The sequence below is a fragment of the Heterodontus francisci genome, chromosome 8, assembly GCF_036365525.1.
Source record: "Heterodontus francisci isolate sHetFra1 chromosome 8, sHetFra1.hap1, whole genome shotgun sequence".
NCBI lineage: Eukaryota > Metazoa > Chordata > Chondrichthyes > Heterodontiformes > Heterodontidae > Heterodontus > Heterodontus francisci.
The window spans coordinates 73,080,501-73,107,369 of record NC_090378.1 but is presented as its reverse complement, the minus strand read 5'-3'; the positions used below and the strand labels follow the sequence as shown (position 1 = coordinate 73,107,369).

The 26,869-nt window shown below is 41.3% G+C and overlaps 2 protein-coding genes across 7 annotated transcripts in view; one reads left to right on the top strand and one right to left on the bottom strand.

Annotated features, from left to right (window-relative positions):
* scyl3 (SCY1-like, kinase-like 3) overlaps positions 1–16,418 on the top strand; it is a 48,649-nt gene extending 32,231 nt beyond the window's left edge. For all 3 annotated transcript variants that reach the window (XM_068037353.1, XM_068037352.1, XM_068037351.1), the window contains 3 exons: positions 5,250–5,429; positions 6,120–6,901; positions 14,999–16,418. In XM_068037353.1, coding sequence (XP_067893454.1) covers positions 5,250–5,429; positions 6,120–6,901; positions 14,999–15,052 — 1,016 coding nt within the window. In that variant the 3' untranslated portion in view covers positions 15,053–16,418. The remainder of the gene's footprint in view (positions 1–5,249; positions 5,430–6,119; positions 6,902–14,998) is intronic.
* The window catches only part of firrm (fignl1 interacting regulator of recombination and mitosis), an 89,539-nt gene continuing 69,457 nt past the window's right edge, over positions 6,788–26,869 (bottom strand). For 2 of the 4 annotated variants that reach the window (XM_068037346.1, XM_068037350.1), the window contains 5 exons: positions 23,670–23,783; positions 22,896–23,021; positions 22,119–22,199; positions 21,081–21,203; positions 18,308–19,836 (listed from right to left, as the gene is read on the bottom strand). In XM_068037346.1, the coding sequence (XP_067893447.1) occupies positions 19,648–19,836; positions 21,081–21,203; positions 22,119–22,199; positions 22,896–23,021; positions 23,670–23,783 (633 nt within the window). In that variant the 3' untranslated portion in view covers positions 18,308–19,647. Of the gene's footprint in view, positions 10,291–18,307; positions 19,837–21,080; positions 21,204–22,118; positions 22,200–22,895; positions 23,022–23,669; positions 23,784–26,869 lie in introns of those variants that run through there. The other 2 variants (XM_068037347.1, XM_068037348.1) reach the window with 2 other exon arrangements.

Here is a 26,869-nt window from a genome sequence, read left to right as displayed (position 1 = left end):
TAGGCCTGGTTCACTCAATCACTCCTCATTGGACAGTCTCCTCATCACATCCGTAGATCTTTTGCATACTAAGGGATTATGGGGTTGGTGCAAGAAGGTGGAGTTGAGGTAAATGATCAGCCATGATCTTGTCGTCTAAACCTTTGTTGCACTCCCTCTAGGGCAAGTATGTCTTTCCTTAGGTATGAGAGACAGTGCTCCAGGTGTGGCCTCACCAATGTCCTGTGTAATGATGAGACCTCTTTACTCTTACATGCCAATCCCCCTTTAACAAGAGCTAACATATGATTTGCCTTGCTAATTGCTTGCTGTACCTGTATGTTAACTTCCTGTGATACATGTACAAGGACACCCAGATATCTCCCAGTCTCTCTCCATTCCCAAAGTATTCTGCATTTTTATTTTTCCTACCAAAGTGGATAACTTGACACATCGCTACATTGTATTCCATCTGATATGTCCTTGCCCACTTACCCAACCTGTCTATATTCCTCTACAGCCTCTTTGTGTCCTCCTCATGGCTTTCTATCGCAAGGAATAGGAGCAGGAGTAGACCATACACTCCTCAAAGTTGCTCCAGCATTCAGTACGATCATGGCTGATCATCTGTCTTAACTCACTTTCCCGCCTGGTTCCCATTTCTCTTGATTCCTTGAGAGACCAAAAATCAGTCTATCTCAGCCTTGAATATACTCAACGATGAGCATCCACAACCCCCAGGGGTAAAGAATTCCAAAGATTTACAGCCCTCTAAGTGAAGAAATTTCTCCTCATCTCAGTCCTAAATGATAAAAATCCTTCGCTTGAGACTGTGCCTCAGTGTTCTAGATTCCCCAGCCAGGGGAAACAGCCTCTCAATATCTACCCTGTCGAGCCCTTTCAGAATCTTGTATTTTCGATGAGATCACTGCTCATTCTCCAGAGAGCACAGGCCCAATTTACTCAACCTCTCATCCCAAGAACCAACCTAATGAACGTTTGCTGTACTGCATCCAATGCAAGTACATCCTTCCTTAATTGGAGACCAAAACTGCACACACTACTCCAGGTACGGTCTCCTCAAAGCCCTGTACAAATCTAGCAAGACTTTGTTATTCTTGTAGTGTCAGCTGTGCATCAGTTGGTAGCACTCCTGGGCTTGAGCACAAAAATCAAGGCTGACACTAGTGCAGTACTGAGGGAGCGCTGCACTTTCAGAGGTACCATATTTCGGATAAAACGTTAAACCAAGGCTCCGTCTGCTTGCTCGGGTAGATGTAAGAGATCCCATGGCACTATTTTGAAGTCAAGCAGGGGAGTTATTCTCAGTGGGTTGGCTGATATTTATCCCCTAATCAACATCACAAAAACAGATTATCTGGCCATTATCGCATTGCTGTTTGTGGGTGTTTGCTGTGCGCAAACTGGCTGCTGCGCTTCCTACATTACAACAGTGACTACGCTTCAAAAAGTACTTTGTTGGCGGTAAAGCACTTTGAAATGTCAGGCGATCATGAAAGGTGATATATAAATACAAGTCTGTCTGTCTTTTTACTCCAATCTGCTTACAATAAAGGCCAGCATACTATTTGCCTAGAGTCAGAGTTATACAGCACAGAAACAGCCCCTTTGGCCCATCGTGTCTGTGCCGGCCTAACTTTTTGCTATACCTGCACGCTGTTTCACATACGAGTACACCCAAGTGTCTCTCCACATCAATATTTAAAAGTTTCACGCCTTTTAAAAAAAAAAAAAAAATTCTGCTTTTCTACCCTTGCTACCAAAGTGAATAACCTCACACTTCCTCACGTTATACTCCATCTGCTACTCATTGCCTACTCACTTAACCTGTCCATATCTCTCTGCAGCCTCTTTGTGTCCTCCTCACAGCTTAAATTCTCACCTAGCTTTGTATCATCAGCAAACTTTGATACATTACTCTCTGTCTCCTTATCTAGGTCATTAATATAAATTGTAAATAGCTGAGATCCCAGCATTGATCCTTGCGGCACTCCACTAATGCAGCCTGCCAATTTGAAAATGTCCCATTTAACCCTATTCTGCTTCCTGTCCGTTAACCAATCCGCCATCAATGCTAATATATTGCCTCTAATCAAATGCCTTTTGGAAATACAAGTATTCTATATCTACTGGCTCCCCTTTATATACCCAACTATTTCATCCTCAAAATACTCAAATTTGTCAAACACTACTTCCATTTCATAAAACCATATTGACTTTGATCGTTCTATGATTTTTCTAAGTGCATTGTTAAGACTTCCTTAAAAGTAGATTCCAGCAATTTTCTAACAACTGATGTAAGGCTAACTGGCCTGTAGTTCCCTGTTTTCTTTCTTCCATAGTGGTGTTACTTTTGTTAACTTCCAGTCTGCTGGGACTGTTCCAGAATCTAGGGATTTTGGAAAATCAACCACTGCACCTGCCATCTCAGCAGCTACCTCTTTTAGAACCCTAAGGATGTCAGCCGTTAGGTCCTGGAGATTTGTCTGCTTTTAGTCCCTTAAGTTTCTCCAATACTTTCTCCAATACTACTAAGTATCATCACCTCATTCCATGACAATATGAAAGGCACAATTCAACATGGTGGCTCCTCATCAGAGCCCTTTCCTATCCTGAGTGGTGTGAAACAGGGCTGTGTTCTCGCACCCACACTTTTTGGGATTTTCTTCTCCCTGCTGCTTTCACATGCGTTCAAATCCTCTGAAGAAGGAATTTTCCTCCACACAAGATCAGGGGGCAGGTTGTTCAACCTTGCCCGTCTAAGAGCGAAGTCCAAAGTACGGAAAGTCCTCATCAGAGAACTCCTCTTTGCTGACGATGCTGCTTTAACATCTCACACTGAAGAGTGCCTGCAGTGTCTCATCAACAGGTTTGCGTCTGCCTGCAATGAATTTGGCCTAACCATCAGCCTCAAGAAAACGAACATCATGGGGCAGGACGTCAGAAATGCTCCATCCATCAATATTGGCGACCACGCTCTGGAAGTGGTTCAAGAGTTCACCTACCTAGGCTCAACTATCACCAGTAACCTGTCTCTAGATGCAGAAATCAACAAGCGCATGGATAAGGCTTCCACTGCTATGTCCAGACTGGCCAAGAGAGTGTGGGAAAATGGCGCACTGACACGGAACACAAAAGTCCGAGTGTATCAGGCCTGTGTCCTCAGTACCTTGCTCTACGGCAGCGAGGCCTGGACAACGTATGCCAGCCAAGAGCGACGTCTCAATTCATTCCATCTTCGCTGCCTTCGGAGAATACTTGGCATCAGGTGGCAGGACTATATCTCCAACACAGAAGTCCTTGAAGCGGCCAACACCCCCAGCTTATACACACTACTGAGTCAGCGGCGCTTGTGATGGCTTGGCCATGTGAGCCGCATGGAAGATGGCAGGATCCCCAAAGACACATTGTACAGCGAGCTCGCCACTGGTATCGGACCCACTGGCCGTCCATGTCTCCGCTATAAAGACGTCTGCAAACGCGACATGAAATCGTGTGACATTGATCACAAATCGTGGGAGTCAGTTGCCAGTATTCGCCAGAGCTGGCGGGCAGCCATAAAGACAGGGCTAAATTGTGGCGAGTCGAAGAGACTTAGTAGTTGGCAGGAAAAAAGACAGAGGCGCAAGGGGAGAGCCAACTGTGCAACAGCCCCGACAAACAAATTTCTCTGCAGCACCTGTGGAAGAGCCTGTCACTCCAGAATTGGCCTTTATAGCCACTCCAGGCGCTGCTTCACAAACCACTGACCACCTCCAGGCGCGTATCCATTGTCTCTCGAGATAAGGAGGCCCAAAAGAAAGAAAGGATGTCAGCCGTTAGGTCCTGGAGATTTGTCTGCTTTTAGTCCCTTAAGTTTCTCCAATACTTTTTCTCGGATATTAATTACTTTAAATTCTTCACACTTATTAGCCTCTATTTCTGGTATGTAATTTGTGTCTTCTACTGTGAAGACAGACACAATATTTGTTCAACATCTCTGCTATTTCCTCATTCCCCATGATGATTTCTCCTGTCTCTACCTCTAAGGGACCAACATTTACTTTAGCCAATCTCCTTTTTATATACTTGTAAAAGCTCCTACAATCTGTTTTTATATTCCTGACTAGTTTACTCTAATTTGTTTCCTCTTTTTATCAACTTTTTGGTGGCCCTTTGCTAGCTTCTAAAACTCCCCTCATCCTCAGGCTTATTACTATTTTCCGCAACATTATAAGCCTCTTCTTTTAATCTAATACTATCCTTAACTTCCCTAGCAAGCCACAGAGGGATCTTTCTTGCTAACTTTGTATCTTTAGCAAACTTGGATATGTTACATTCAGTTCCCTCATCTAAATTATTAGTATAGGTTATAAATAGCTGAGGCCCCACTACTAACAGCCTGCCAAGCTGAAAATGTCCAATTTATTCCTATTCTCTGTTTGTCCATAATCAATCCTCAATTCATGCAAATATATTACACCCAATCCAGAGTCCTAACTCTCTCTCTTAACCTCTTGTGTAGCACCTATCAAATGTTTTTTAAAAATCCAAATACATTACATCCACTGGTTTTCCCCTTAGCTATCATACTAGTTACACCCACAAAAAAGTCCCAATAGATTTGCCAGTTTCCCTTTCATAAATTCTAGCTGAATCTGCTTAATCATATTATGATTTTCTGAGTACCTTGTTACCACATCCATAATAGATTCTAGCATTTTTGCCTACTGATGTTAGGCGGTTTTCCTCCTTTCTTAAAGAGTGTGATTATGTTTGCTATATTCCAATTCTTAAGAGCTGTTCTAGAATCTAAGGAATTCTGGAAGATCAAAACCAATGCATCCACTGCAGCTAGATCTTTTAATGACCTAGGGTGCAGGTCATCCGGTTCAGGGGATTTGTTGTCACTTGGTCACAATTTCTCCAGTGCTATTTCTTATACTTATTTCTTTAAGTTCCTCGCTCTCACTAGCCCCTTGGTTTCCCATTATTTCCATTATGTATTTTGTGTCGTCTTCTACTGTGAAGACCGATGCAAGGTATTTGTTTAATGTCTAATAATTTAATCACAAGACCTCAATTGAAATGTCTACTTAAGGTTGTACTTGTGTTGAGTGCGGTGAACATAGCGTTAAAATGTTCTATATTAGGGTTATATTTTGGATTAAAATTATACAAATGGAATTCTGTTTATGCCATTCTGATGTAAAGTCACAACATTTGCTGAAGCTGAACTTTGATTACAAATCATTCATTTTCTCTCTAAGGTTCTCCTGTGCATGTCAGTTATGCTCATCACAGTTCTCTGGCTTTGAACAGCAATTCATTCAAACTATTTTCCAAGAACTCTGAGCTGAAGAAGCAGTCCACACATGGGAGGGAGAAAGGGCGAAAAAATCTCATTCAAAATGAGCAGCCTGCAAAATTTCAGATACCGGCAAAAATAGGTAAACTTTTGAAAGGCAGCAAAACTGACTATTAGGCACTCCACTAGGTTTTTCTAGTCTGCCACAAATCGAATGCATGCGAGCACGACCTAATTAAGGGTATCTTTGTTCTTTGTGTCTTGAGTATTTATTTTGCATTGAGTCTGGCAATCAGCATACAATTAAGGTATCTGAAAGTCATTAGAAAATGAAAATCAGCCTTTAATATGTTCTAACTGCTGTATAAAGTATTTTATGGTTAAGATGGAGACATTGAAATATACTGTTAAGATTTTCATTAACATAAAAGCTGTATTTTCCTTTCTAGAAATCTAAGTTTCATAAAATAGAACAGTATATATTTTTAGTATTTTAAATGTATACATTTATCTTGTAAAAATTCACTAAGTGGCCAGGTTGGATAGTTAGTTTGAGAGAAAACGTCTTCCCCTTTCCCAAGTCCATAACATTGGGCTAGTAAAAGAAAATGATGGCTGGTCAGTGGTTGAATTGTAGGTGTATGCATGTGTACATGCTTTTTCTGGTAGTAATATATATATATTTGATCTCCATACTTGCCTAATTCATCCCTTACATACTTATTACTCAATATGTTTAATAGTTTTTGATGGCTTGATATGACCTAATAGAAAAGAAACCTCTTTTTTTTTTTGTAGTTGTAACTTGAGTTTTGTTTCTTTATGAACATAGTAGCCCAGTACGAAGAACCAACAGCCATAATGTCAATGAATGGTATTCGTGGAAATGGCATTTCAGGTGCTGACAGTACACACAACTCGGAGCTGACCCATGAATCTCTTGAGGATTGGCCAGACTGGAGCAAGTCAGAGGAGAATGAAAGAAATGTAGGAATTCAATGTGAGCCTAAAAAAACATGCATCATTGCAGGAAATCAATTGGAGAACATTACTGCAGATGATGAACCATGGGATGACTTTGAACCTGCTCCAGTTGATCATCCTAGCACAATAAAACCAGAGCAAATAATTAATCAGCATACTTCTGACTTATCCATTACTGGGAGTAAGGCCCAGTCCAAAGGCATGAAACTTTCTTTAGCACTGAAAACTCATTCTGTAATGTCATGCGAGAATTGGAGAAATGATAACTGGAACCAGCAGAATTTGTCTGTAAAGGAAAGTAAAAGAGCAGATTCAATTGGACAAATGTCCTCCAGGCAGAAAACTAGAGTGCGAAAAACATCCTTGAACATGGGGCTGGGAGAGGAGTTCACCATAAATGTCAAGAAAAGGCCAGAGAGAGACCCTGAACTGGATCTCTTTGCTGATATGATGCCAGACATTAAACTGTCTTCCACAGGCTTATTAGTGCCAACACCAAGAACAGGACTAGCTGATTCTGCCAAAACAACTGAAACAGCATCAAAATGTACAGAGAAGATGCTAACAGCAGGCGATGACTCACATACTTTAGCACTTACATCAAAGTTTGCTGCAGCAGACATTGTTGAGGTGAGTTGGCAACTTAAGTCCAGATATGGCAGTAATTCCTAGTACATTTTACTATGGTGTATAAGGCTAGGATACACTGTCCTGAATTCTTTGGTGGACTAAATATAGGCCTGCTCTTGTATCCAGTGTAATACACATTTTAGCCACACATAACACCATTTATCTCTCCAAAGGTCAATATTTCAATAATGCTTACTCACTAGTAGAGAAAAACGGGAAAATGTTTCCTGTGTTTCTCACAAGTACCTTAAAATGCTCTGCCCCATCTGTTGGTTTACAATGGTCTAAGCTTTTAATCTGTAATTCAATAATTAGAGACTAAGGACCGCAAAGCTGGAATAAAAGGTTTTACAATTTCCTGAAGTTTGTAAATAAAAATTGTGAATTCCACTTAAGATTTAAGTACAAATCCCCATTTCATGAGTAAAATGAACTAAAATAAAGTCTACATGGATGTAGAGCAGGAGCACTCAAATGGAAGCTCATGGAATACATACCGCTAAACCTTCGCTGGCCCTATTTTCACTTGTTTTCTGTTTTATCATGCTCAAATTTTGTGGACCTGGTGGGGGTTTCAAAGGGCAGTTATTAAGCACTATTGACTTACACAAAAATTCTAAATCAGAATGTGAAGATTTGTTGGTATCTATAATTTGAGATATCTGCAGATCAGTAGCAACAGGATACACATTCCTTGTCCAATTCAGTTTTGGCCCCCTCTGTAGTGCTAGATTATATAGCATATATAGAAAACTGCAAGAATTTTCCATACCTTTATTGGTGGACAATGAGGTGCCAGCAGAAAGATGAGGACATTGGTGTTAGTGTTTCATTCTGAATCAATGATCCTGTTATATCTACATCGATCTATACCGATTTAAGGGGTTTGAACAAATTTCATGAGTGGTCTCAATATAAACCTTTTGCTCACCCAATAGCTATTAATACCGTTGTGATTATCCTGCTTAATATTAACAATTATTTTTTAAAATCTAATGCAAAATTAGGGAATTTAGCCATTCTGAATGTTCTGTGCTTCATAGATATGTATGTCATTGTATGTTCAGGGAAGTACTATTGTATTTGATGTGCTCTCCTGCATTGCTAGAGAGATCTATATCTTCACTTTTCACATTCCCAAAATCTCCATCTACCTTATTTCTGCTGCTTCAACAAATATAGAACTTATGTGTGACCCAGCAATTTACCCAAGACATAAGCTACTGTCATAAGCAGGTTCATGTTGGTTTGGACAGTTAATGAGAGGCAAGATGGTCACAGTGATCTGCCTATGGGGTGTTTGTGCTGAATCCTCATTTCTGAGAAGCAAAAACACAAGGATTAGGGGGTAAAGGTAAATATGAATATAGGTGATGAGGCAGGAAGCTGTAATTGATCACCAGAGGTAGTGATGTCACGTCACACATGAGCAGTTATTTGTAGGTGCGCTTGTGCATTAACTAAACCCATGTTTTCTTTGGATATTACTTGTAGTCCATGAATCCTTTAGTTCATATACCAAAGGGTCAAGTAATCTTACATCAGTCTCTTTATCCAGGGCACCAGGAAGATGAGACTACAACTAATTCCCTCGCTGTGGCTGCTTATAAATCAGAAGTGCTTCCTGCCCCATCACCTACATTCATATTTTCCTTTACCCCCTAATCCTCCTTCAGGTCATCCCATAACATCCCCCTTTTTCCCACAGATAAAAGTATATGTACAATATACAATGATTTTGCAGTTCGGACTGACTATACATGATTAAAACAGAACATTATTTACAAGAAAGAAAATTTAACACTCTAAAACATAGAGGAAGTTTGCTTATTTGTCTCAATCTTATTATAAACCTGTTCCCGGAGCTGAGCTCCTCTTGATGACTCCTCAGACTCTGGTGACTCAGAACTCTGGTTGGCACGTTCTTCCTCTGTACATTCATCTTTAGACTTTGTCTTTAAATGTGTCCACGATGCCATAGCGTTGTCACTTGTAGTGTTGTCATGCAGTTCTCTTTGTTGACTTCAGCTCCGTCTGAGAATCGCACTGCTAGGTATCTGGAACTCGTGCAACCTCTGTAGGGTACCAAATGCCAATGCATGATTGAGGACCTTCAGTCCTACTACTCGCAATTGAGCTAATTCTGGTCCTGCTTGCCTGTCATACGATACCTTGATCTTCCCTTGTTTAGAAAGCTTAGAAGAATGATGACTGGCAACATCACCAATCACCAGCAATCCCTCTGGGTACTTGCTGCAACAAATTGAAGCCTGAGGAGAGAATCCCAGTCATATCACCTCTTTGTGTCTTCCTTTACATGGATCGATCCGATACACTCGAGCTGGATATTTTGTACCATCTTCAGTGCCTTGCTGACTTCATGTATTGAGATAATTCATAGACCTCGGCATACTGGAAGTCCTGTGACAGCTGCTCCAGTTGTGTCTACAATAAAAAAACATTTGTGGTAGCTGTTTGGAGCTGCACTGCAACGTTATTGTTCCAAAGCACTTGATTGGAGAACCATTGTAGGCAGTCAGCCTAGCTGTGGTGGGTTGCATCATTTCTTTAAGTACATGTCCTTCAGTATACAGATAGGCAGAATATTTGCACTTGTTCCAGTGCCAGTTTTTACTCTGAGCTTATGCTTTCCACTGTTCTGTGGCTATATAATCCTGATCATGGAAAATGCCTCCGATTGTGTGATAGCATTGACATGCTGATCCAAATTAACTACGTTGAATGCTTGCTCACTGTTCATACGAGTGCACTCTTCATCCATGTCTTCCTGGCAATCTGTCTGATGTACCTGCTTGGGCTTTTGTTGCGTCTGGCATCCTGTCTTGCAGAATTTCTCTGCATGTGATCTGCCACCATTCCTATGTGCAGTATCTGAGCTCGGCCTTCTGTACTTTCTTTCCCAATGTCCTCGCATGCCACAAGCTTTGGGCAGGTCTTGGTACATCAGATAATTGCATATTGGGTGAGTCAGGCCATATTTGCCACAGCGTCTAGCAGGCTTTGAGCCTTGGTTACCATACCATTTGTAGTAGCTGCCCCCAACATTTGTAACTGTTGGTGCCCAGCCATGATGGCTTCAAATTTCCTTCCATCATTGAGTAGTGCATCTATGATGTGCCCTTTCTTTTCTAGCAGCTCTTTCTGAAAGGCCTCTAATGGGGTAGACGCGAATCCTAGCTCTATAATCCGTTCTGACAATTTGATATTTGCAGTCACAATATTGAGTTTTGTCTTGGCATCTTGCAACAAACTGGTCAATGGACTCATCGTGCTGTTGCTGGCCCTGGTTGCCCAGTGTGATTTTGAATTTTCATCGCTTGTTTCTCTGATTTGCTCACTTCTTGATCCAGAAAACACAGTTCCATTTGCTGTCAAAACAACAGTTTAAATTCAGTTTAAATGTCAGACACATTCCAATCCATAACTGGATATCTGAAAGCCATTTGTAATGACCCTGCTTTTTTAAATAATAAAAAAAGCACTTTACAGGTTTTACTTTCCACAAGCACACTTTTTCTTGTTTAGACAGATTAGTTTTCTGCAAGCCTGCACGTTTGGGTGTGAGACTATAGCTTTCGTTGCTTACACAGCTGTTTTTTTTTTAAACTGAGCTTTTCTTTTAAAAGTTTTTTTTTTTGAGTGGCAGCTTGCAATACCAGCAATTGCCACAGCCAGCCTTTTATTTTTTGCTGGATCCACAGTGGTGCTGTCGAGTTCTTCCCGCTCCTTTTGGCTTAATCCCTGCCCACTAAGCAAAAAAACTGAAAAACTAAAACAGTAATGGCGTCAGCTACTGCTTTTCAAATTTTTTGAACTACTGCCGGATTAGTTGAAAGCTCCCATCCCCTGACAGATTGCTGGCTGTACTCAAGAACTTCAGCACCTCCCGCGGTCCTATCTGTAGTCCTGGCTTGCTGCAGTGTTGTGGGGTCTCCTGCTAACTGCTGTCCTGCCGGATCTTCAGTCACTCCAGGTCGGCGATCAGCTGTTCTTTGCACACTCTTAATGTGTTCTTCAGAAAAATCAAATATTGCCATGATTTAATAGTTGGCGGTCTTCCAGAAGAAAATCCCAAATATTGCCACCATGAAATATTACTTCTTGTTTTGGTTTGTGAACTATTGTCAGATTCACAAAAGAATGAGAGGTGATCTCATTGAAACTTACAAAATTCTTACAGGGCATGACAGGGTGGATGTAGATAGGATGGTTCGTCTGGCTGGTAAGTCTAGAACAGAGTCTCAGAATAAAAGGAGTAGGCCATGAGTAGGAATTTCTTCACTGAGGGTGGTGAATCTTTGAAATTCTCTACCCCAGAGGGCTGTGGAAGCTCGATCATTGAGCATGTTCAAGACAGAAATTGGTAGATATCTGGGTACTAATTACATGAAGGGATATGGGGATAGCAGCGTAGGGGTAGTGATCAGCCATGATCTAATTGATTGACAGAGCAGGCTCAAAGGGCAGAATGGCCTCCTCCTACATTCCTATTTATATTTATAATTATATTATAAATAGTTACTGCACGAGCACACCTAGAACTAACTGGCCATGTGTGACATGACATCACTTCCTCTGGTGAGGTGGTCTGCTCTTAAGTTGGTCCCACAACTGGAAACGTGGACCCTGATATTTACAGCCTTGCATTTGGAGGAGGGAGGAGGAGTTATGGAAGTATGGGTTTCCTGGAAATCCTTCATGCTGTCTAAATTTTTCCTGCTCGACAGCTAGCTTGATGGGATCGGTTGCAGTACAAAGACTCATCCGAGCAGTTAGGGAGCCAGAGAGAGAGATTGTGCAGTGGGTAAGGTGGTGGTCAGGGGAGTTGGCGATTTTGGAGTAAGCAGGTAAACATGTTGGGCTGGGGAAAACACTCCTGCTCCTTATGGCTCCAGCCCTTCTCACCACCTTTTATCTGCCAGGTCATAGAGTGATACAGCACTGAATCAGGCCCTTCAGCCCACCGAGTCTGTGCCGACCAACAACCACCCATTTATACTAATCCTACATTAACCCTATATTCCCTACCACATCCCCCACCTACCTATACTAGGGGCAATTTACAATGCTCAATTTACCTATCAACCTACAAGTCTTTGGCTGTGGGAGGAAACCGGAGCACCCAGCTAAACCCATGCGGTCACAAGGAGAACTTGCAAACTCCACACAGGCAGTGCCCAGAACTGAACCCGGGTCGCTGGAGCTGTGGTGCTAACCACTGCGCCGCCCAAAGTCATAGAAACCCAGAAGGTCAACGCCAACTCACAGACACCTCTTCCTACCTCCCTCTGGACCATGACCCCACCACCGAACATCAAGCCACCGTCCAAAGGACTGTCACTGACCTCATCTCCTCTGGAGATCTTCCCTCTACAGCTTCCAACCTCATAGTCCCGCAACCCCGGACAGCCCGCTTCTACCTCCTTCCCAAAATCCACAAACGGGACTGTCCCGGCAGACCCATTGTGTCAGCCTGCTCCTGCCCAACTGAACTTATTTCTTCCTATCTAGACTCTATCTTTTCTCCGCTGGTCCAGTCTCTTCCCACCTACATCCGTGACTCTTCTGACGCCCTACGTCATTTTGACAATTTCCAGTTTCCTGGTCCCAACCGCCGCCTCTTCACTATGGACGTCCAATCGCTCTACACCTCCATCCCCCACCAGGATGGTTTGAGGGCTCTCCGCTTCTTCCTGGAACAGAGGCCCAACCAGTCCCCATCCACCAACACCCTCCTCTGCCTGGCTGAACTTGTTCTCACATTGAACAACTTCTCCTTCAACTCCATGCATTTCCTTCAAGTAAAAGGTGTCGCTATGGGTACCCGCATGGGTCCTAGTTATGCCTGTCTTTTTGTGGGATATGTCGAGCATTCTTTGTTCCAGTCCTACTCAGGCCCCCTCCCCCAACTCTTTTTCCGGTACATTGATGACTGTATCGGTGCCGTTTCCTGCTCCCGCCCCGAACTAGAAAACTTTATCAACTTTGCTTCCAATTTCCACCCTTCTCTCACCTTTACATGGTCCATCTCTGACACTTCCCTTCCCTTCCTCGACTTCTGTCTCCATCTCTGGGGATAGGTTGTCTACCAATATCCATTATAAGCCCACTGACTCCCACAGCTACCTCGACTACACTTCTTCACACCCTACCTCCTGTAAGGACTCCATTCCATTCTCCCAGTTTCTCCGTCTCCGACGCATCTGCTCTGATGATGCTACCTTCCATGATGGTGCTTCTGATATGACCTCCTTTTTCCTCAACCGAGGATTTCCCCCCACTGTGGTTGACAGGGCCCTCAACCGTGTCCGACCCATTCCCCGCACCTCTACCCTCACCCCTTCCCCTCCCAGAACTGTGACAGGGTTCCCCTTGTCCTCACTTTTCATCCCACCAGCCTCCATATCCAAAGGATCATCCTCCGCCATTTTCGCCACCTCCAGCGTGATGCCACTACCAGTCGCATCTTCCCCTCCCTTCCCCTGTCAGCATTCCGAAGGGATCGTTCCCTCCGCGACACCCTGGTCCACTCCTCCATTACCCCCACCACCTCGTCCCCGTCCCAGGGCACCTTCCCTTGCAATCGCAGGATGTGTAATACCTGCCCATTTACCTCCTCTCTCCTCACTATCCCAGGCCCCAAACACTCCTTTCAGGTGAAGCAGCGATTTACTTGTACTTCTTTCAATGTAGTATACTGTATTCGCTGCTCACAGTGTGGTCTCCTCTACATTGGGGTGACCAAGCGCAGACTGGGTGACCGCTTTGCGGAACATCTCCGCTCAGTCCGCAAGCAGGACCCTGAGCTTCTGGTTGCTTGTCATTTCAACACTCCCCCCTGCTCTCATCTCTGTCCTGGGATTGCTGCAGTGTTCCAGTGAACATCAACGCAAGCTCGAGGAACAGCATCTCATCTACCGATTAGGCACACTACAGCCTACCGGACTGAACATTGAGTTCAATAATTTCAGAGCATGACAGCCCCCCACTTTACTTTCATTTTTAGTCATTTTTAGTTATTTTTTGCATTCCTTTTTTGCATTTATTTCAGTTTGCTTACCCACTTTTTTTCAGGTTGTTTTTCTTCAGGTTTCCACTTGCTGATGTTCAATATTCAGTATATTCACACCTAATCTGTACTAATGCTTTGTCTTTCAACACACCATTAACATATTGTTTGCCTTTGCTCCGTGACCTGGTCCAATCTGCACCTTCTCCTTTGTTATCTCTTGCCCAACCCCCACCTCACTTGTTTATAATCTGTGACTTTTCCAATATTTGTCAGTTCCGAAGAAGGGTCACTGACCCGAAACGTTAACTCTGCTTCTCTTTCCACAGATGCTGCCAGACCTGCTGAGTGAATCCAGCATTTCTTGTTTTTGTTTCATAGAAACCCAGCTGACCTTAATTATAAATGAAAAAGATAGTTAAAACTAAGGCATGCAGCGGTGTTAAAAGCTGCTGCCAAAGGACCTACCACCTGAACAGATTGATTGCCCGCTCCCATTAAAATTGGAAATGGCTGGATTAGGGTCATGTTTAAAAAATAAAAACTCACCTGACCCAAATCCATCAGTTTTTGGGTATTAAAATTACCCCCAGAAAGAGGGAGGTGGGCGTCAGAGCGTGCCTGGCAGTATCCTGTGGGTGGTGTGGAGGAGGAGGGGAGAAGGACAGGCCTAAAATGGATAACTATAACCATGCACCTCTGACAGGACAGGCTTTTATCAAGGGTGATGAGCGTACAGTACTGCTGGTGGCAGTGAACATAGGCTGCATACAACTGGCAGGAAGGGTAAGAGCAGGAGAGGCAGCTAGAAAATCCCCAGCAAAACTTTCTCCAATGATGCAGATACTAAGAAAGGAATGAGAATTTCTTCCATAGTCCAGTGGAGCTTTACAACAAATGTATGAAAATGCATAAAACTAACCACACTATAATATCCACTGCTTTGCACTTGTATTCTTTGATTTCTCAAGTCCTATAACCTCTACTATAAACCAGGTTCTCCGAGGACAGTGTAAGAAGTTATAGTAAATGGTTATCTTAAATATTTACTGTGTTTTATTTTACAGATGGCAACTGAAGGCTGGGAGGATGATCTGAACTGGGAAGACAATAGTTGGTAGAATAGAAGAAAGTGTTCCTAGAACAGTTTCATAAATGAAGATCAACATTTTAAGATTTAGATACAGGTTCCAAATGCAGATCTCAAACACCCTTCGACTACACTTTATCAAGACCATTGCCAATCAACTTGAGTTTTGTTCCAGACTGTAAGCATAGCTGGCTGGAATAATAATGGACTTTTAACGTAACTGCAAATATCTGAAGGAACAACTTTTAAAGAGTACCCATAGAGGGAGATACTATGAACCACACAACACCATCAACTGTTTGCTTGTTAGTGTTTGTGATAAGTCAGCTTGGTGGCTTACTGTAACAAGTACCAGAAATTCTTTATTTAGAAATTGACTCTTTTATATAGATCATTCTTCAAATGTTATATGGGGGGGGGGGGGGGGAAAGAGGGGAAAAGAGAAGTGTACTGGTGATTTCTGCTATCTGGCTTGCATAGGATAAATTTGCAAATTTCTTCAGTGAAATGTTTGGGCAGTCCAGATTCTGGTATAAAGTAGTGATAATTATTTGTGTACATTTAAACAATCTGTAACAAAGCAATTTTGCTTTGTGCTTCAATATAGTACAGTCTGAAGCCAGAGCACAACCACACCCAACAATGAAGTAAAGCAGAGTGAGACTCCCTGGAGGAGTTAATCTCACTCAGAAATCATGTTAGGCCTAAACACCTGACTAATATGAAATGGCTTTAAGAGTTGATGTCACTCTACAGGCACCAAACTTTAGAGTAAGTGTACCATTAAATGTCAAATGTTTCTCAAAACAGCCATGACGTTATTAACTTGGAGCAAAACCCTGCATTAGGGACTCCATACTTTCTATTTGTTAGTAAATTTGAGGATTGCAGTAATCCCTTATTGAGGGTAGTCAGAGAAGTTTGAATTATAGTTGCTCTTTTTCCTGTAAAATAGCAGTTGGTGTTTTGAGTTACAACATATGTAAGTATCGACTCTCATGATACAATAGGGAAACTCAACGACGGCAGAGAGAGGCTGCTTTTAGATCCTCATGTAACAGGGCGAAATTTCTCACCCAGAAAACATGAACATTGTGTCCTGTACATTAATCACAAAACTCTAACCTCACAAGAACACCACTGATTTGCAGGCATCAGGAAATCACATCAGTAAAAATTTTTAAAATATTTGCTTCAGGCCCATGTAAATACTTTTAATCTAAATACCAAATGGAAGACTTAAATCAAGGGCTTAAATTTGGAGCTTGATACATTTTTTTCATAACAATTTTCAAGTATTGGAGATTTTAGTGATTATACTTTGTTTCATAATTGCAACTATTTATTTTTTGTTGATTGGGAACGGCACTGAGCAAATAAATTATTCTAAACAACCATTTGATTGTATTTTCTAAATATGGATGGACAATGACAAATTTGAGAAGAGATAATAATTGTTTTCCCATGGGAACATTTGCGTACAGTTGGCAAATGAGGTTATGTAAGCTCCCAGAAATCTGCTTTCACAGGTGCTTGACCCAACCCAGTTTAATGTTCTTTTATCTAGCAGCAAATAAATAATTCTAAATGAGTATTTGGTTATATACAGGATAGATGTGTGAATCTGCTACTTGGAACTAATAACATCTGAGCACTGAAGTCTTATTGAAATGGTACCACAACCGATTTTAGTGGAACAAAGATTTAAAACATCCATTTCTGGGACTGAGGTTTAGCTCTGGCCCAAGTTGGATGAAACTCCCTCTTGGCGGGATAGCAAATTAATTTGAATAGCCTTAAACCAGTTCTTACTGGCAATGTATACATATTGCAAGTTAGCTCCAAATTCAACAGTGATAATCCCACTTCTAAGCCACGAGATATTTGGTATGAGAACCAAATGTTGCACTGATATAGAAATGTTACCTTTTGAGAGGGGAGTTGAAACACAGAGAGTAAAACCTTGCCTCCTACTATCAAGGTGCTTGATGCCGGCATCAGCTGGTTGCAGTGGAATTAATCTTTGAATTTTGTCCTCCATGGCATTAGTGCTGAGGTTAAAGATTTTTTCTCAATCTTTCAGCAAATCAGACTTGAAGGAGCTGTGCTTTTACAATTTCCTGTTCTATGAAGAATTACTGAACATGCTTGCTTTTGATAAAGAATTCCCAATAAAGGACCATTCTGTTCAAACAACTACAAACTGAGCATACTATTTAATTCTTTTTCAAATTGTCAAACAGCAAAACTCCATTTGTCATACCCAATTCTGTATAACTAAAATTGATAAGCAATCTTTGTAATTATCAGCTTGTAAGTGAAAAGGTATGAAACTATTAATTTTTAGTCAATTTGATAAGTGCAGTATTAAACCAAACCACCATCAAATATGAAGGTTTGGACTGATACTCTAGACAAATTAGTGAATACTCTAGGATCCCTACTTTGGTTCGCTGGTAAAAGGACTGGGGGAAGAGTTTTAACTCTCATGTTTTTAATCTTTCTCCATCTTTGCCAAAATTCTAATTCTTAAATCAAAATATTTAAACATCAGTGAAAGTGCACCTGACATATTTTAAAATTCTGCATAGTAAGTTCTAAAAGTTAGATAGATAAATGCACTTATTTCAACCTGTAGGAATTGAGTAGAACAAGGACTAATTTGTGGAAGTGCAGAGTCCATATTTATGTTACAACATGCCTTGCACTGCTCTAGTATTATGAGAAATATTGTGCTGATTGAGGCTGTAGTTAAGTATTTCTGGCTTGTTCACAAAAGGCAAAAACATGACCCAGATTAGTAATACCAAAGATCGAGATAGGAAGCTCATCTAATGCAATTCTCATGCTTTGAGCAGCATCCAACAGGAAATTGCTTCTCCAGGTTGACCTGGGCCTTTAATTGACCCTCTGATACTAATCTGGCTGCAGTCATCAATATTCAGTGCTGATAGCTTATAAACCAGAATTTCGCAGGTCAAAGTGTCTTTAAACTGACTTAACAACTTTACATACTGTGGCACTGGATGCGATTGGAGGTCATCTCAACAGCAGAAGTAATTTACATGTATTTAGAGAGCCACTACCAATCTACTGCTTGAGATGGGATGGGCAATAAATGCTGGCCTAGCCAGCGACACCCACATCCCATGGATGAATTTTTAAAAAAACTAAGTTTAGGTTATTTCGAGTCAACTGATTATTTAACATCTAGAATTATTTTGAAAGAGGATTCCCAGTGATTAAAGTGCCATTATAAAGATAATTTGTGAAATAATTTACTAGATTCAAATGTATTAAATTTTTATACAATTAATAAAGGCCCATTTAAAAAAATTTCAAATGATTACACTTAACATTCTAAATCAGTAGTTTTGTACTTCATTACAAAAGTAAGCACCATCCAGCAACAAAATCTTGAAACTTATTTTCAATTTTAAAAACATATCATCCCAGGTCTAAGTAATCATTTGCTGGAGCAGAGAGATGATCCAGCCTCTTATCTCCTTACTGGTTGACCCACCAAGGAGGCATGCACAAGATGAGAATCTAAGGTGGTACATGTACTCATGTCCTCTTCATTTGTGACCTGTAGCAAGGCTGTTACTGCATGTGTCACTGGCCCTTCATTCACAGCACACTCAGCTGTGAAATGTTGACAGAACTGAGATTCAGTGCTGTCCATTAAGAAAAGGCAATGAAACAGGACTTTATTTTATTTGAACTCCTTCCCCTACTTCTTTTGCGAAAGTGTCACGATTGCATGTCTGACAGTACTAGTGCGTGGTAACGAATGGCCTGGAACTTGCTGCATACAAGGATGGTGGAAGCAGAGACAATTAATGATTTCAAAAGGAAATTGGATGGGCACTTGCAGGAAATAAAATTGCAGGGCAATGTGATAAAGTGGGGGAATGGGACTGATTGGATTGCTCTACAGAGACACGGCATGGACACAATGGGCCAAATGACCGCCTCTGTGCCATAATAACACTGACTCAATATGCAGAATTGGAGGTGAAGAGTACTGGAGCAGTGTGGCTCTTTGCTGGTCAAAATGTTAATAAAACACTTAGAGATGCAAAAACAATCACTTAGGTAATTCTGGGTGTCAATGTCACTCATGAGAGTGATCAAACGTTGATCTCTTGAGAATTTAGCACTGCAGTGGCATAGTAGTTTGGTCACCTTTTTGTGGCCAGTTTGTTCATTGAGTACTATCAGCCTGAGCACCACGCTCTGAAAAAGGTCAATCTGCTGCCCAGTTATCAACCAGACCAGCTCAAGGTGGGTACTTCTGCTCAATTTATCCTCTTAAAAAAATTACTGTTGTAGAAAGCCACTTCAAAAAATAACATTTTAAAATCTATCTTGGAACTAGTTGAAAACTTAAGTATTACGGGTGAGCAGCAAGTACATTATTTACATTTGGTTAATGCAGATCAACCCTGGAGCATAAGCCACATCATTTAGTGTGTTAACTACATGCAATTCTTGTGTACTTCAGAAATAAAGATGGTAAAAAGTTGACAGGCATTACTACTGGCCAGTTCCATAAAACAGGATTGGCATGCATTCCTCCTCTGCAGTGAGACATATTGTAATTTCTTGAGATTGTTATATACCTTACTGCCTGCCAGTGTTCAAAGCAATGATTAATGTCTGTAAGGCTTGTAAACGGGCCATTATCCATTCTGGTGCTGGTCCCTGTTGCAAGAGGGTCTGCAGTGTTTGAAAAGCATTCTCTGCTGTTTGCAAGGCTGACTCGTATTCCTCCTCTTCACACGGTTCCTGTCGGGCACGCTTAGCAGATGGCTGAAAAATGAAAATGGGTAGAAGACTCATGATAGCAACAAATTCATTAGTTGACTATCGTTGGAGTTCCTGCGACAGCTCTCCATACCTCTCAGGCAGGGACATGAATCCTGGTGTGCTTTGAACTGTCAATAGTTGCTCTTTGTTATTGGCTTATGTATTCTGTCATGGCTTGCAGGCTGTGGCTGCTGTTGGCTAATTCAAGGATTACCTCCTCCGCCTTTTGATGGATTTCATCCATCAAGGGTCCCACTGACCTCCCTCCAGGTACTCATTCTTCTCTGCACCCCTCCCCTCTGCCAAAGCCACTAGCAATTGCTGGAGGTGACCAAGTTACTATCAGCCTTGGCTCAGTTGATCGCACTCTTGGCTGAGTCACAAGGTTCCGGGTTCAAGTCCAAAAAGAACTACACTGACACTCCAGTGCAGTACTGAGGGAGTGCTGCACTGTTGGAGGTGCCTTTCAGATGAGACGTTAAACCAATGCCCCATCTATCTGCTCAAGTGGATGTAAAAGATCTCGTGGCGCTATTTCAAAGAGGATGACTGGAATTGTCCGTGGTGTTCCAGCCAATATTTATCCCTTCATCTTTTTTTGTGTGATGTTGATTATCTGGTCATTATCACATTGCTGTTGGTGGGTATTTGCTGTGTCTAAATTAGCTGCTGCGTTTCCTACATTACAACTAACTACACTTCAATAGTACTTCATTGACTAAAGCACTTTGAGACATCCAGTAGTCATGAAAAGTAGGATATAAATGCAAGTCTTCTCTTAACTTCTGCCCAGCATTTGCATTGACCAGTAACAGGTAATTAACACTGGAGCTGACACCAGATTTATAAATCGTTCCAAGAATGAAACAAGCTCTATACTTGTAAAGAGGAAACATTGAAATAGTTTGTGCTGATCTCATTCTGGGCAGCAATTTGGATGCTACAACTGATTTTGGGTTAATGCATGAAAATGGGTCAAGGTACCAGCTCCTGATGGCCATCCTGCAACTCCTTTTGGAAATGTGTATGTGTGGTTGTTGAGTTAGGACAAATTGGGCTTAGTTATGATGCTGTACATTGTCAAATAGTCTGCCAAAGCTCACACATAAATAATGGCCACTGGGGCGAAGTACCAGACTGTGGTCATTACCCATAATTAAAAAGTGGTGAGCCTCAGCCTTTAGTTAACACCTTCAGAAGAGGGGTGGCAAAGAGAAAAATACATTTAAAGTTATCTGAATGTATACCTGCACTACAACAGGGTCAGTCACTGCACATAGGCTTAGCCTTGTGAAATGTTCATCGAGAATAGTATTTTCTCGTTTTAATCTCTCCACTTGCAACTCCTTGCACTCAACTGTACTGATCACCTGCAAAAAAAAAATATTTATTACTGGAAGAGGGCCCTTACCAAAGATACACTGTCCCTTCACTTGGGAAGTAGGCATTTAGTGGTTTCTACAGAAAGCTGAATATAGAAAATACCAGTCAACCTGAAATTTTAGAGGGGGAGGGAAAGCAAATTTAAACAATCAAACTGCACCACTTTTGTTGGGTTTGACCTGGCATCTTGCTGTATTTTTTTCTGATAACTCACTGGATGAAATTAATTAAAATTGGGCCACTATCACGCTGAAGAATCTACTATCTAACAAATTCAATCACAATCTTGCAAACTTGACCACAGACATTGCTTTCCAAAGTTAGAGTAGTGGAAGGAAGACAATAGGATGGTCTTAACAGATTGTTCATCGAACTAGAAGTTTTTAACATTCCTTTTCATTTTCTTGCTTAAGGTTCCACATATACCTTGTGTGTTATGTTCAATTATTTCCAACGTAAACTATGATAGATAGCTGGCTATAAAATAAGATTTATATTTTATAATCTCAGTAACTGATGAACAGGAAGATGAAGAAATCTGTGGCCTAAACGGAAATTAATTTTGCATGGAATGTAGCCAGTTGTGTTGAATTACATAACTATTTACCTTTAATTACTATAAACTAAAAGGAACACAGTTTAGGCAATATTTGTCAATGTTGTTTATGAAATAGATAGTGGACTATTTTCTGGATAATTAAATACACAAGCAACCTAAAACAATACACTAATTTAAACATTACTCCTTTGAGAAGTTTATTTTTCTCATGGTGTTTTCACTAATAAAAATAAAACAACAAGAGGGAAGTGATAAACATTCTTACCATGAAGCAAATTTAAAAGTTAAGAAATGAGACCCACATTCACTGGAACCAGCTCTAGAACATTAAAATTTAGTGTACCTTGTTCAAGAAGCTTACAACTTTGCTCTTTGTGTCTCCTGACTCCAGACTGTGAGGAACCACTTCCTCATGGCAGGTCTCCTGAAACAAGAAGGTTTGTTACTCACTGTTCACCGAGTCTAAAGGGCTAAAGACAGACAACAAGAATAGTACAAAATAACCCATGCATCCTGTTTTAAAACACAACAAAGGTCGTTTATATTTAAAATGATATGGAATAGGTAACAGCTTACAGAAGAGTCACTTTTTCCAAAACTACTTGATTGTCACGTGAATGGACTGCAAGTTTTCTCTCTTACTAAACAATACCCGTTTGGCCCAAATCTTACAGAACCTCTTAAATTTAACTAATTAATGACAGAGAAGTAATTGAATTTGAAGAACTTTATTCACATAGTTGTAAGTCTTAGATGATGGGAGTCCAGGTTCAAATCATTTCTAAATTCTAATTAGCCAGGCTGTGCCCACTCAGCAGTAAATAAAGTGACTAGCAGAATCTCTGGAAACTACTGAGCATTTTTATGTCCTGAAAAATGACAGATCTCCCCATTCACTACAGAATAGTGCCAACAACAGATTGCTTTCCCACCTTCTCAGCTGAAAAATAGCTCAATATATTAATAGAGGGGGCAATATCAGGTGCAAGGCTGTTATACATCTATAAACATATACTGTTCCCAGATGTACCCATTGACGGTCCTAGAAATATATATCTGAGAAAACTTAGTAAATTACCTGTACTACCAGTCAAACAATGTAGTTACACTGAACACTCACTATACAAGTTTTAATTGTCACCTCAGCAAACAGTGTAAATCCCTGCAGTGCATGTTGAAGAATTAGCCAGGACTTGTCAGCCAGAAGGGATGCAAAGAGGCAAGGTAGCTGAGGAAGGACTATGCCCTGTAATGGAATTGAAACATCAATTTTCAAATCTTATTTACTTTATAATTGAACAGTAATTAAGAATGTTTCCTGGGAAAACTGGATGGTTTATTTGACTAGATATTGGCCTTTCACCTCAAATCTAACCCAGACTCTTACATTACAACAATGTTTACACTTCAAAAGTCTTTCATTGGCTGTAAAGCACTTCAGGACATCTTGTGGTTGTGAAAGGTGCTATATATAAATGTAAGTCTCTCTTTTCAGATGGATTGAATAGAAATCTTGAATGCTCGTAAGAGTCCTATGTGATGCAAGTTTATGTAACTTCAACCTGATTTCTAATGCATGCCAATCCATAACTTAAAAACAGCTTTGCACTTAATTGACAATCTCTCAGGTGTGAAAATGGGGGGGAAAAAAAGACTGATACAGTAGCGGGTGTTCACCTAAGCACGACCCAGATTGCATTTGCTTAGAAATACCTGATAATGATATTGGGTGTAAAAGCTAAAAAAAAGTGTTTCACTCCTCAGTAATGACATCTTTCATCTTGATGAAAACAAAATGACATTAAAAGAATGAGAGGAATAAAAGAAATTTAAAATGTCTTTTATTCAGATATACTGGAATTTTCTTTTGAAAGAACAATAGAACACATAGTACCTGAACATCTGGTGGTATAACTATCTTTCCCAGGGAACCCAAGAAATCCAGTGCAGCAAGACGAACATGATCAGGGGGATTCAGGGGAAGAAGGGAACTGAGAAACAATACCACCTATTACACAAACAGGATAATTAATCATTATAATAAGGAAATCCAACAGGATAGAGCCTTCACTGCAAAAAAGTGAAATTCCAAGAGTTACTGCTAACCAGATTAGAAAAACAGTGGATTCTTGTGGCTTTTGACTAATAGCTACATCCATATGTCCTCATTAACCACTAAATCATGTCCTATTTTGCATCATTCTTCACATTAAAAGACAGCTCATGGAATGCTGTGGGTAGTCAGTAACCAGCTTTTAGAGTCATAAAGAGATACAGCACTGAAACAGGCCCTTCAGCCCACCGAGTTTGTGCCGACCAACAACCACCCATTTATATTAATCCTACACTAATCCCATATTCCCTACCACATCCCCACCATTCTCCTACCACCTACCTGCAATTTACAATGGCCAATTTACCTCTCAACCTGCAAGTCTTTGGCTGTGGGAGGAAACCAGAGCACCCGGCGGAAACCCACGTGGTCACAGGGAGAACTTGCAAACTCTGCACAGGCAGTACTCAGAATTGAACCCGGGTCGCTGGAGCTGTGAGGCTGCGGTGCTAACCACTGCGCCGCCCCATTATCTGATTAAGAAGGATGACTCATGGATTGCATAAGGCATGGACCCTGAAAGGGAATCACAGGGACCTGTAGATGTTACATGGCCTCTGGATTTGTGCTGCATGATGATTCGCCAAACTATAAAATGGGCTTGGAATTATGGGAGAAGGGGAGAACAAACACAGTATATAACGACAAAAGGAAATATTGTGCAACAACTATGGTAGTCAGCATGATGGTGGGAACAACTGAATGTCCGATCACATAAACAGCATTTTGTCTACGCCCTAATAGAGAATATATAAAGATAGGAACCTAAAATCTGGTGTCGGTACGATAATTAGCCAACTATCATATCAAGCATTTGATAATTTCTCATATATATAATATATAAAATATATATACACACACAGCCATTTTCTAGATCTCATCATGTGGCCTCAAGACCTCTATCACAATCTTTTGTCCCACGTATATCCTGCCAACACGCAACATCTTCACCATCAACTTTCACCCCTGGAAAAATATAGCCCCCTAATCCACTCTCTTACAAATGCTCTCATGCTCTGGCCTACCATCCAGGATGGCACTACTATCTCTGCTGATCTCAACAACTGCCTCGCCTCCACCAATGCCCTCATCCCCATTAGATTCTGAAGAGACATAAGAACATAAGAAATTGCAGCAGGAGTAGGCCATGGAGCCCCTCAAGCCCGCTCCGCCATTCAATGAGATCATGGCTGATCATCTACTTCAACAGCATTTTCCTGCACTATCCCCGTAACCCTTGATGTTTTAAATATGTAGAAATCTATTGATCTCGGTCTTGAACATGCTCAATGATTGAGCCTCCACAGCTGTCTGGGGCAGAGAATTCCCAAGATTCACCACCCTCTGAGTGAAGAAATTCCTCCTCATCTTCGTCCTAAATGGCCTGCCCCTTATTTTAAGACTCCCACCCCTACCGCTCCCTTCAGCACAATATCCACTTCCACCAACGGTTCAGTTAGCTGCAAGTTGAAAAGCACTTGATGAACAAATGACCTCAGCATCCATCACTAAATATGGTTTCATTATCTCAAGGTCGACAATCATTCCCTCTCCACAATCAAGTTCTCTCACTACTTTAAGATCATTCTGATGAGCAGAACAATTCCAACTCTTCTCCATGAGAAATCATCTCCCCCATCCTGAAAGCAAATGTGAAGAACTGATGAACATCTTCATTTTTAAAATCAAGGCTATACACACTGCTGCCTCTGAACTCTCCCACAACCAGCCCTCCTCGCCACCAACTCTCCTTTCAGATACCATACCACTTTATTCAGTAGTCTTTCTTCCATCCACTTCCCCACATTACTAATCTTATTACAAGCATGAAACCTACCACTGCTCCCGTGACACCTTGCTGGCCACTAGCCATATAACTTCCTCCTTATTAATTAGCTTTCATATATAACCTTCAATGTAGAAAACACCACCAGATACTTCACACAAGCATAAGGGAAAAAAATGGATGCTAAGTCAAAGAGGAGAAGATTAGAAAGAGTGACCAAAAGCTTGATCAAAGTGCTGGATCTTAAGGAGAGAGAGAGACGGAAAGTCAAAAGGGTTTAGGGTGAGAATTCAGAGTGTGGGGCCTCGACAGCCAAAGGAGGTTGCCAAAAGGAGGGTGTATGCACAAGAGACCAGAGTGAAAGGAACTGAAAGTTTGAAGCAGGTGTTATAGCATTCGAGGAGGTTACAAAGATAGGAAAAGGTCCCAAAGTTGTGTCCTAGCCTCAGACAAAGACCTTGCAGTCATCAAAACCTGTAATTTACACTTAACTCTCTCCAATTTAGCAATTCATCTCCCACCTTTCCACTCTTCTAAAGTCCTGAAGCACATCATTACCTCACAACTGCTCTCCCTCTCCAACACCATATCCAGACTTCTGCAATCGAACATCTATGGTACTGGTCAAAGTGACATCTTATATGACTGCAGCCATAGCTTGCTGCATCCCCTCACCTTCCTGCTGACAATACTGTTCATTTTAGTTGTCTCAAATAACTCACCTCCACATTCCACCTCTCTGTCACAGTTCTCTCCTAGTTCTGCTTCCATCTGTTGCACAATGTCAATATCTCACCTCCATTGCTTTCCCCCCTGCTACTTACATGGTCACCTCTAGGCTATCCCAGGGTTCCATCCTTGGCACTCTCCCCACCATTATTAATATGAGGTCAGAGCAATATTATTTGGCAGCTTGGAACCAGTTACACACATTTGCTGATAATACATAGGAACAGCAGTAGGCCATTCAGCCCCTCGAGCCTGTCCCGCCATTCAATGAGATCATGACTGATCCGCAGCCTAACTCCATATACCTGCCTTTGGCCCATATCCCTTAATATCTTTGCTTAACAAAAATCTATCTATCTCAGATTTAAAATTAACAACTGTTCTAGTTTCAACTGCTGTTTGTGGGAGAGAGTTCCAAACCTCTACCACCCTTTGCGTGAAGAAGTGCTTCCTAACATCTCTCCTG